This window comes from Leucoraja erinacea, chromosome 23, assembly GCF_028641065.1.
Source record: "Leucoraja erinacea ecotype New England chromosome 23, Leri_hhj_1, whole genome shotgun sequence".
Classification (NCBI taxonomy): domain Eukaryota; kingdom Metazoa; phylum Chordata; class Chondrichthyes; order Rajiformes; family Rajidae; genus Leucoraja; species Leucoraja erinaceus.
The window spans coordinates 27,453,758-27,466,075 of record NC_073399.1 but is presented as its reverse complement, the minus strand read 5'-3'; the positions used below and the strand labels follow the sequence as shown (position 1 = coordinate 27,466,075).

The 12,318-nt window shown below is 43.4% G+C and overlaps 2 protein-coding genes across 2 annotated transcripts in view; one reads left to right on the top strand and one right to left on the bottom strand.

Moving 5' to 3' along the window:
* The window catches only part of dcxr (dicarbonyl/L-xylulose reductase), a 25,562-nt gene extending 22,036 nt beyond the window's left edge, over positions 1-3,526 (top strand). Inside the window, exon 9 of the mRNA XM_055654164.1 lies at positions 3,339-3,526. The gene's annotated coding sequence lies outside the window, so the exon portion shown is untranslated. The remainder of the gene's footprint in view (positions 1-3,338) is intronic.
* The window catches only part of LOC129708424 (ras-related C3 botulinum toxin substrate 3), a 23,517-nt gene extending 11,199 nt beyond the window's left edge, over positions 1-12,318 (bottom strand). The window contains exon 1 of the mRNA XM_055654167.1: positions 12,088-12,318. Within this exon, the coding sequence (XP_055510142.1) occupies positions 12,088-12,122 (35 nt within the window). The 5' untranslated portion in view covers positions 12,123-12,318. The remainder of the gene's footprint in view (positions 1-12,087) is intronic.

Genomic DNA, 12,318 nt, shown 5'->3' with positions numbered 1-12,318 from the left:
AGGTGATGTTTCGGGTGGAGACCCTTCTGATAAGTCATCTTCCACATATAGTAACCCATCACATCTATGACCAACATCAACTCATCCTGTTCCTTCAGAGACTGCTCTCTGATAGCTGCTTAGAGAGTCATATAACACGGAAACAGTCCCTTCGGCCCAACTTGCCCATGCGGACCAAGATTCTCAATCTACACTAGTCCCACCTGCCCATAGCCCTCTAAACCTTTCCTATCCATGTACCTGTACAAATGAACATCTGTCCCTGTTCTGTGTGCTTGACTGCTCAAATTTAAAAGCTACATTTCCAGTTTGCATTTTGTACATAAACTACAGATAATTCAGTTGATCATTTACTTTATTATTAATATGCAACCTGAATTTCCCCTGCACTCTCCCAATGACGCAAGGATTAGTTGCACTGAGAGTTCAAATTTCCAACACCTGTGAATTCCGTAGAAGTGTCTGATCATTGAAAATCAAGCTGAATGTAATTTACGATCAACTGCATTCCAAGCCTAAGCAAGTCAACGCATTTTGGAAATTAGTAATCAGTCAAATCAACTGCATGAAATGGCAGGGCGGTGAAGAAGGCTTTTGGCAGGCTGGCCTTCATTGGGAAGGGTGTGGAGTACAAAAGGTGGGATATCAGGATGCAGCTGTACAAGGCCACACTAAATGCAGTTCTGGTCACCTAGCTACAGGAAGGATGTCATTATATTGGAATGGATGTAGAAGAGGCTTATCGGGATGTTGCCTGGGCTTGAGTTATATGGATCAGTCTGGAGAAGGGTTTCAACCTGAAACATCACCTGTCCACATTCTCCAGAGATGCTGCCTGAGTTACTCCAGCACTTTTTTTTCTAAACCAGCATCTGCAGTTCCTTATTTCTATTTCTAAGTTCTAGGGAGATGTTGGATGGATTGGGACTAATTACTCTGCAGCGTGGAAGGCTGGGGGGTGACCTTATTGAGGTGCACAAGATCATGAGTGACGGATAAAGTGAACACTCACAGTTTTTTTCCCCAGTGTAGAGGATTCTAAAACTAACAAACAAAGGTGAGAGGAGAGAGGTGTAAGGGAGACCTCTGGGACTACCTTTGCAGTAGTCGATTTCTGGAATGAGCTACCAGTGAAAGCTAAATAGCCACTATAATTATGACTTTTGAAAGAAATTTGGACAGATATATGGGAAGGAAGAGCAGAGGGCTATGAGCCAAATGTATGCAAAAGGGACTAGCCCAGTAATCTGGACGGCATGGACAAAGTGGGCCGAAGGGCTTGTTTCTGTGCTGTACAGCTCTATGACTCTCAATGTTGAAGCTTTGTATGATTGTTTTTACAAGACCCAGAGCAGTCCACAGTAGCAGATTACATTCTAGTCCTGCTCAAACTCTAAAGATAAAAGGCCCCATGAATCCATAAATTCATAAATATTGTTTGGGACATTCAGACATGAAGGTCTAGAAATGGTGACCAAAATAAAAACTATGCAGATGTTGTATATCTGAAATCAAAGCAGAAAATGCTGACTATATCTTCATTGGCATAAACAGTTAATACTATTGGTGGGACATCTTGAATGGAATGACCAAACTGTCAAACATGAAGGGACCCATTTAAGGTTTAGGTTTCTTGATTAGGCTTCTGAAGAAGGGTTTTGACCCGAAACATTGGCCATTTCCTTCGCTCCATAGATGCTGCCTCACCTGCTGGGTTTCTCCAGCATTTTTGTCTACCTTCGATTTTCCAGCATCTGCAGTTCCTTCTTTAACGTAAGCTTTAAGTTTATTACAATTGTCACGTGTACTGAGGTACAGTGAAAAGCTTTGTTTTGCATGCTATCCAAACCGGTCAGTCCAATCATGTTAAACTCAAGTGCAATAGGTAGAGCCAAGGGGAAGATACAGAGTGCAGTATTGTAGCACCTCAGTTCCTTTAGTTTGTGCCGGGCAGCAGAGGGGCAGGTTTTATTTACGTGTTATGGTCATGGGAGTTGATCACTCATCCCTCACCCCCAAAGAGGGTTATGGCAAACTGATTATTGGTCAGTGAGCAGCAGCATCAGTGCCATCTAGACACAAACTATTTTCTTGCTCTACGCACACACACCCCGACCAACACGTGCATTTCTCTAGGTCAGTACACGGAAGCTAAGTACGACTGAGATCAAGAGTCAAGAGTATTCAATTGTCATATGTGGTGGCAATGGAACAATTAAATTCATACTTGAAGCAACTTAATAGTCCTATAAATGCAATAACAAACAAATATACACACATTTATGGATTAATCATCGGCAATACTAGGTAACCAGACCATAATAATGAAAACTGAAACCTATAGTGCAACCACAGACCACAGAAGATCATATTTGCTGAGGTTAGTGTTGTGCAGTGGTTGCTGGGAAGAAGCTGGTGTTGAACCTGCAGGTCAGGCTCCTTGTACCTTCTTCCTGATGGTAGCGGTGAGTTGGGAACGTGACCAGGGTGTCGACCGCTGTTGGTGGACAATGCTCAAATGTACACCCTCTCTGTATTCAAGGGAGACTGAACAACGCCAAGTTCCCCGTCCTCTGCTGAATCAGCAGCCAAGGAGACGCGAGCCCTTACCCCCCTCACGCCCAGTGACGATCACAATCAATTAGTGCTCAATTTCTGACAATGTTCAAGATTAATAACCAAGGGAACGGCATGAATCGCTGCAAACTCACACCACCCATGGATCAATAAATGCAGAACACTTTCATCTCACCCTATTGGCTAGGTTTCACACCACATCATCAGGGTTAAAGGGCAATATTCCAATCCATTCCTCTACTTCAATTCCAATTCAAAGAAAAGAACTAAAGACTGATTAAGAAGCAGGTGTTATGTTGTAGATTCTGTAAAATGGCAACTCCTCTAACACTGCCTGCAATTAAATAATATTCACCCGATATCGATAACATAGCAACCACTGGTTTATTAGCATTCTTACCATTCTAAGGATGCTATTGCAAAAATAAATGGTAGACAACAGCTGCCAGCTCACGTAGGGTCTGGTCAGGTTAGGAGGAAGGTGTACAGCTCAGTCCTGAACAGAACATAAATTCCAGCAAACTGGCAGCAGAATTAAAAATGCAAATTGGATCTCCCCCCCCCCCCCTCACCCACAATCCAGCCCCATGATTTTATATTTCTGCAAGAATCCACTGCACACAGATCTTCCTCCCCTCCAACACCAGAGTATCATGAAATGTCACCGCATCATTCCTGTTTCTGTGAGATAATTGGCTCGCAAATATATACATAAATAGATGGAATAAAAATAAACTCCTGCATATTCTTTTGTCTTTCAGAATATTACTGGGGAAATGCAGCATGCGGGTCACCAGAGACGGGGGATTTGTTGATAGCTTGAAGCATAAAACAGATCATTGCTTTAATGATCAATGGGTAATACACCATCAGAATGTGATCGTATATCGCTGTTATTAAAATCAAGCAATTTAAAGGAAATAACAATAAAAATGCAATTTTTAAAAGGAACTGCCCCTCTACTAAATGTTGCAAGTTATCCAGACTAGATGGAATTGCTTAAATGACAGCTCTATCCCATAACTGTAACATAACGTTGAAGAATTTGGCATGGAGGCACAGTGGACACAAGAACCAGGCTTCATTATTGTTGTTGAGTGGTCAGGTCATTTTGTAAAGATGGCCAAATCTTCACATCAAATTCCTAAACAAAAATTGTTGCCAAAGAGACGCTGTCATCTTTATATCCCAGTAAGAAAGACAATACATTTCGATATGTCCTGTAAATTCATTCTGCAGTTCGATTCATTTCACAGAAAAATTCTACAATGACCTCAATTACAACATCTTAAATAACCTGCCCGTCATATAGGAATTTAACAACCCAAACCCCCAACAATGTGAAACATCAGCCACTTAAACGTTGCCTAGTAACCACAAGCCCTGATTCTTTGTCGGGAAGCTGCATGCTGCCCTGGTTTGTGTGGACGACACATCTCTGGCTGAGCAGGGCTATCTCACACCACACCGCTCATTGGCTGTCGATGATGTAATGACAAAGCAGGAAACCTGCAGACAAAACTAAAACACATTTCCCAGCTTCATCGCCAAGCCCACTGCAGTAGGCAATAAAAATTCCCTTTGAATTTGTTCTCCTAGCCAGGCATCATTTTAAACTGTACATCCCAAGCAAGACATTTTCCTCCATCGAACTAATGTGACACAAATATATTTCACGAGCTATTATGCACAGATAATTCTCAATTTGAACTTGAACATTTTATAGAGACATTCTTATTTTGCTAACGCTGGGCTTTGTATGACAGGCATACATAGAAATTCTCTCTGCATCAGCCCAGGCACTTGACGTTAGCAAGGCATTGAATCAAATGGCCATCATATCTCAGACACCAATTCTCCACAAACAACATCATGTCACCAGTTGATGATCAGATCCTGACTGAATCTCTGAATTCTTTACCACCCTTGTTGCCAGCATCTAACCTCGTGTCGTCCCAGGCACGTTTATCATTTAAACAGCTACCCATTCACCTTGCTAAGCACAAGAAACATAATATCTCAGGATGCCTATTATTTACACCATTGACCTTCTCAATAAATTGAAATGGAATGCAAATTGTGTGTCATTTAGTCTCCACGTAATCCTTGCTGATATAATTGTTGGTTTACACTAACACAATGAAGAGTAATCCCACACAGTAGTTACATCGAGGACAATCCCCCGCCCAGAGCTATGGTCAGTTGTGTGTGGCCCTGTAGTGTCGGCACGACTGATTGGTGAGGTGGCTGCGAATCAACAGATCAATTTTTTTCAGCTCGATTCTCGATTGCTGCAGGAAATGTGGCAACAGTGAATACAGCACAGATGGTTTGATGAGGAATAAACCAAGCAAGCAATAGCTGGAAGGGTGGTAAAGCACACATGCAGATTTAGACGAACAAGTCGGCTATAAATCATGGCAGCCCACGGGTAATATTGCCATCTAAGGTTGTGGAGGAACCCAGTTTGCTTGTATCCGTGCCGGATTTAGTTTACAACAACCCCTCCTGGCCCAGCCAAGGATACAAGAGGCAAACTGTACAATATAACTCCATTTAGCACAGAGCTGATTGCAGGAAGGCAGAAACCGTGATTCCGATCTCAGATTACTCAGATGGCAGGCCAGTGAACTGCAGAGATAAGGCAGCCACTAATTAAATTGGATAGAAATTCAATTTTTGAATCACGTACATGACATGTTGAAATTTGCAGGAGACAGACCCCATCACACAGGGCCCAACACATGCCGTCCCTTTGTGGCGAGTCAGTACAAGGCTTGCCCGGACATTCCACAAACGCCACAGGAAGACTTTAGGGTGCAAGGCAGTGAGCAGAGGCCAGTGATCCATCAGAGTAGAACACCAAGTGCTGGAGTAACTCAACAGGTCAGGCAGCATTGGCGGAGGACTTGGATAGGCGACGTTTCGGGTTAGAATCTATCTGCACTGATTGTAATAGCGGGGTGAAGAGAAATCTCTATCCCGACTGCAACCAGTTTGTTTCTTCTCCCCCACCTATAATCAGTCTGAAGAAGGGTTCCGATCCAAAATGTTGCCTATCCATGTCACACAGAGGGTGGTGAATCTCTGGAACTCTCTGCCACAGAAGGTAGTTGAGGCCAGTTCATTGGCTATATTTAAGAGGGAGTTAGATGTGGCTAAAGAGATCAGGGGGTATGGAGAGAAGGCAGGTACAGGATACTGAGTTGGATGATCAGCCATGATCATATTGAATGGCGGTGCAGGCTCAAAGGGCCGAATGGCCTACTCCTGCACCTATTTTCTATGTTTCTATGTCCTGCACAGATGCTGCCTGACCTGCTGAGAGCCACTCCAGTACTTGGAGTTCTGTTCAAGATTCTAGCAACTGCAGTTCCTTGTATCTCTAAATGTTCCATCAGACTGGAAGGAGATTGGTCCCAAAGGGTAGGTTAACTAGTATGTGCTTTTATTGATGCAAATAACCTATGTTGGAATATAGAGGAAAGTTTTGAAATCGCTGTGGCATCAAATGTGGAAAGGTGGCAAATAATGAGAAGAAACCAACCAACAAGGACAAAAGATAGACTGACAATGCATACAAGTAATGGATGAAACTTGGTACTGAGAAGTGTACAGTGATGTATTTTGACAAAGGGCATAGAAGGCTGGAGGATGCATTTAATGACAGTTCTGAAGAACACAAATGCATTCGTGTGCAGTGCACTTTGAAAGAGGCAGAACATACGGTCAGGCAAGCGCCTCCGCTGTCACGCTGCGAAAACAGAGAGGATGAGGCGGAGTTTCTTTCCACAGGCCATCAAGACTGAAAACTCTGATCTCACCAGGGCATAAATACTGTGTCTTCTTTCTTTAAATGTAAATATTGGTTCCGTTCTGTTCTGTTGTTTTGCACTATCCCGCAAGTATTGCCGCTTTCATTTCACTGTACATCTTGTATGTGTATGTGTATGTGACAAATAAAACTGACTTGACTTGACTTGATGTTATTGGGAAAACACTTGGACCACGTGCTTCTTTGTTAGAGGAAGTGCGTACAATAATAAGGAAGATATAGGCATCATATAAATCTCTCACTGGGTCTCATCGAGAGTACTGCATCCATGTTGCGTTAACACGCATTAAGATGGTTCTCGAGAGGGTCCGGAGGCAGCAGAATGAGGCATTGGAACCAAAGGTTTAGATTAAGGAAGCTGGATTTTTCTTGGTTTTCAAAAAGGTTGTGGGGAGAAATAATAAAGGTGGTCAGATGTATGGCAGGTTTAGATAAAATGTGCATAGAGAAACTCTTCTCTTTAGCCGATGATACAAAAATACAAGGCTATAGCCAAATGGTAATGGTTGTGGGGAGAAAGGCAAGAGCAGTGATTACTGGAAACCAGACACACGGAACTGCAGATGCTGGTTTACAATAAAAAAACTCAGTGGGTAGGGCAGCATCCCTGGAGAACATGGATATGCGATGTTTCAGTTTGGGACCCTTCTTCAGATAGGAACCTGAAATGAGCAGCAATATCAGACACCTGTAGTCTTCGAGAGAGGCAGAGGCATACTCGTTAGTTTCCTCCGGGTGCCCTGGTTTCCTCCCACATCCCAAAGCCGTGCGGGTTTGTAGGTTAATTAGCCTCTGTAAATTGCCCGTAATGTGTAGGGAGTGGATGAGAAAGTGGGAGAACGTAAAATTAGTGTGGACGGGTGAGCAATGGTTGGCGTGAACTTGGTGAGCCAAAGGGTCTGTTTCCATGGTGTTTCTCTAAGAACCAGTCTGACCTCATTGAGTCGAATAGTATTTACAACATGTTGGGCTATTTGAGTGGAAATTCTCCTTATTCTCTACATGTTTATAAATTCTCCAGCAAGGTGGGTGGCTTCCATTGACTTCAGCGAACCTGCAGGTATAATATTGATAGAGCCACAAAATCACAGCCAGCACCTTCTGTCCAAAACTGTTCATACCCGTTGGACCATTCATCCAGCCAACAGCGAAAGCCTCAGACTGACCAAGTTCAAAGTTCAGTTGTGTAATCTGGCAAATCAAACAAGCGTCCACAAACGTTCAGTGTGTGCAGGTTACACACTCAGCACGATGAACATAGAAATCCTACTGACATCAACAGGAGAATTTTTCCACAATACCTACTTACGCAGAAACAAATAACTGCAAGCGCTTATTTACAAAAGAAGACTCAAGGTACAAAGGTAACTCAGCAGGTCCCTCAGCATCTCAGGAGAACATGGATAGGTGATGTTTCGAGTTGTGACCATCAGTCTGAAGAAGGGTCCTGACTCGAAATGTCACCTATCCATATTCCACAGAGATTTTGCCTGACCCGCTGAGTTACTCCAGCACTTATGCAGATGTCTATTTGATAATGATGTATGAGATGCATACAGTTGATAAATTCCAATGACGTAAACATCCCTTTGCCTACTCCCCTTCAATATTTGTCAGACCCACTGCTCATATTACAGCTTCTATTTCAGACTCCCCGCACTTCCAGTGATGCCCTAGCCTCAGTACAGCGGCTGGTTGTTGTTGTACCATCGTGGTATACTTCCCAAAGATCTACTAACTGACAGGGCAATGAGCCGTGGAATTTGGAAATGTTCACTGACTGTTTGGATCTCGACATAAAGATGTGTACAAGATATTTACAATTTCTGTCTTGTAAAATTTACATAATTACTCGTCGGTTTGCAATATTGTTTAATGCAGTGTGGTGCTTCTGGGTGGAGTCGACATAGAATGCCACGTTACATTACAGGAGTCACCTCCCGTCAGATACTCAAAATGACATGGGTGCAGCTTAAATCAGAATCACTGGACTAACACAGCATCCCAGTGCATAGATTGATGGCAGAAAATATGTACAACACACTCATTAGAGATTATATTCTATACATGACAGAACACATGTACTTAATGTACAATACTAGGAAATAAGGATCTGAAATGGATTACAAGTCTTATCATTTTCCAACACTGGATTAAATGCTTCCTCAAACTTTCACCATGTGGAGTACGAACGACATATCATCGAACAGAATATTTTAAATTTATTTTGAATGTATAGGCTACGGGTAGTGTCTGTATGGAGTTTGTACGTTCTCCCTGTGACTGTGTGGGGTTTCTCCAGGTGCTCCAGTTTGCTTCCACACTCCAAAAACATGCAGGTTTGATGTTAATTGGCTGGTAAAATTTGTAAATTGTCCCTAGTGTGTACGATAGTGTTAATATAAAGGGTGATTTCTTTGTCGACACAGACTCGGTGTGCCGAAGGACCTGTATCTCTAAACTAAATTAAATTAGAAAAAATTGTTTCTTTGCACCATATCCAATGTCATGATGTCTAATATGTAATACTCAACTGTGCAATGAGAGGGCAAATGTTGTCATCACAGCTGGACGCTATTTCTGGAACAAGTCCAAGATGCACGTGCATTGGCCCCTACAGGACCTGCTCCTTTGCTACCGTTTTACAACCAGCAGCAACAGCAATAAGCATTCTTATGACTCATTCATCCATTTCCTGCTGTACCGACCAACATCGGCAAACTTCTCTATGTTTGGGCAGCACAATGGCGCAGCAATAGAGTTGATGCTTTACAGTGTCAGAGACACGGGTTTCCAAAAACGTGCCGATTTGTAGGTTAATTGGCTTCTGTAATTTGTCCCTAGTGTGTAGGATAGAGCTAGTATACAGGTCGGCATGGACTCGGTGGGCCGAAGTGCCCGTTTCCGCTCTTTATCTCTAAACTAAACTAAGTGAGGGGCATGATGTACATCAGTGATGGCATTGGTTGCTAAAACTCTCCACAAGGAGTGGGATTGCAGGAAGTTGGACGTTTTAAAATATTATTCATTCTTGCAGAGGGTTGTTGCGAGAGTGAGATGTCAGGAATAATATTTGACCCATTGCAAGAAAGAGGGCGAGCAAGCTGAAGTCAATGTCCAACATGAAGTGATAGAAACTGGTGGCCAATAAAACATTAGTTCACAAACTGTATCACAACAGGAATAATAACAAATGCACAACCTTGCTGGATAGTGCAAGGTACGCTTAAAATAAGACTTGCGGTTTCTGAAACACCAAATGGACTGACATCTGTCAGAACGTGCATAAACTAAAACAATACCTTAACTCAAGTTTGTCAGTCCTTCCCTGTACTGCCCAGACCAACAGATTACATGTGTTGGCAACTTGTTTGGCAACAACTTGTTGGGAGATGCACACAATTTCAATAAACAGTATGTAAAAGGTTCCCCACCCGAAACATTACCTATCCATGTTCTCCAGAGATGCTGCCTAACCTGCTGAGTTACTCCAGCATTTTGTCTCTTTTTCTTCCAATACTGTTGAAAGCCATCTACGCCACCACCACTGATCTCAACACAAGAACAGTTTCTGAAAAACTACTACTGTGCTTTGTGTGGATATTTTACAAACCTTTCCAAAACTTAAGACATACCTCCAACCAAACACAACTTAAGCCGGAATTCAGTCTGATCTCATACCACAAACGCAGATGTCCAAATGCATAAAATGAATCATTTGTACATTATGATGCGATAATAAAACAAAATGACCTACTTTCTGAAAATCCAGTCATTGCTCGCTGTGTATTCTCCTTTCAAAGCAAAACCCAACAGCATACATTTAGCAGCAAATAATTTGCGGAATACAAGAAGTCTTTACCAGCCCTCTGGTCTCCAAGGTTCGACAGGCTGCAATTACCCTGCCAGAAGCTCAACGACTGAAGGCTGCGGGAACAAGCAAGTGATCATCCATAATCATAGGTTTCATCATCCACCTCTGTTCTAGGCGAATCCTGAGATTTCCATGGCTCCCTGCAACATCCTCAAACCCAATTCTTTGTATGGGTTTTTTTCCCCCCATCTGTTTGGTTTGGTTGGTGGAAGGTATTCCTGTTTTGGCTTTCCAGACTAATGTTGGAGATCGTACTGCTTTGGTTTGAAGCGGGCGGTGGCTGTATTCAAACACTGACAGAACAATCTAATCAAACGCATGATGGACAGATAACGCTGGAGTAACTCAGCGGGTCAGGCAGCATCTCTGTAAAAATGGAATAGGCGACGTTTTGGATTGAGACTCCTCTTCATACGGAGAGTAAGTGGAGAAGGAAAATAGAGGCATCCAGAGATGCTGCCAGGCTCACTGAGTTACTCCAGCATTTTTTGTCATCTTCAGTGTAAACCAGCATCTAGTTCCTTCTTATCCATCTAATCAGATGCCCTTGTTCCCATTGCTGTTCACAACATCTTGCCCGGCACAAATGCCAGCCAGCTACATTCAGCTACAGAACAAAAGTTGGTGATTTTTTTTAATGAACACATCGTTCATTCACTTTAAATGAAATAAGGCAATAATAAATTCCTGTATCCTTGTCTCCACGTAAACCGTTCCAGTTGACCGCCTGGTGAAATGAGATTAGCATGGCAGTCATTCCACCCAGCAAATGAAAATTAAATCTGAAGATTTATATTCAGAAATCTTAACAACTTTGAAATTTTTCAATGCTTTGTACATTTTATGCCGATGATTCGCTTCTTTTTAAAAATTAAAATCATTGTCGATGTTGTTTGCATAATGAACTCACTCCATGTTTACCATAATTTCCTGAACTATCTACCAGCCAAGCTGTGCTTAATGTACCAACAATACTCTAACTGCCATCCGGCGGTACGAGGCAAGGATACAATTGAGGACTCTGTCCAGAGACCTGCCCATGACCACAGCATCTCATCAGTGCAGAGTAACCTGGTGCAGCATCCGGTGTGAAACACACAACACCTCGATCACACTGGCATCGGCTGACTGGGCAGTGGGTGCTCCCCGAATTCTCAGATAAGCTGGTCTGGCACAGAGAGGTATGCCAGTATCATATCACCAGCCATCTTGTCAGTAGAGCTCTCTGCTGCCTGTGCCTTGTGTACCCAGCCTCCCAGCAGCCAGCTCTGCCCATTGTGCATCCATTACACCCACCAGCAATCACTCACTTGTTCATTATGCGGCCGAGAGGAATGCATTTTTCTGTTCCACAATAAAACTTTCGTTCTGTTTATCCATTTTCCCATTTTAACCCCCTCTCTCTCTTCTTTAACATATATATTATATATATATATATATATATCGGCTGTCGTCAGTGGGAGGTTTGCCCCATTTATATGAGCTGATGAATAAACCACGGTGTGTGGGGGGGGAGAGGGGAGAGGGGAGGGAGCAGGAGGGAGCGAGGTTAGATGTCCGGGCGAGAGCCCCCATCGCCCCGAGGGACGGAGGGAAACTCCCTCTGTTGAGAGATACACGACCTCATGCAGAAATTAAATAAACATACACCCAGTCGCTTCTCAATCACACCTCTCCAGCCAAATGCAGCGAACCTCCATCCCTGCAATAAATATTTTTACACAACAAAACGCGGCGCAGGGCTGATTCTCCCGGTGCATTGATTCAGACACTTGAGCCCCATCGGGGCGGCTTCACTTACCCGTCCCCCACCACCACGCACTTGATGGCTTGCATTGGGAGAGATTTGCAGCGAATGCCTCTCCTGTAGATCAAGTTGAGAGGATTTTTTTCAGGGGAAAGGAAACGAGGGATGGGGAGTCTACGGCCGCGGGTGGCGAGCTTTCCCTGCACCAGGCTCCGTGGCTACACTGTATCTGCTGCAGAGAGATGTAGCGAGGTAGCCGAGCGCCGCTTCGGCAATCTCCGGCGG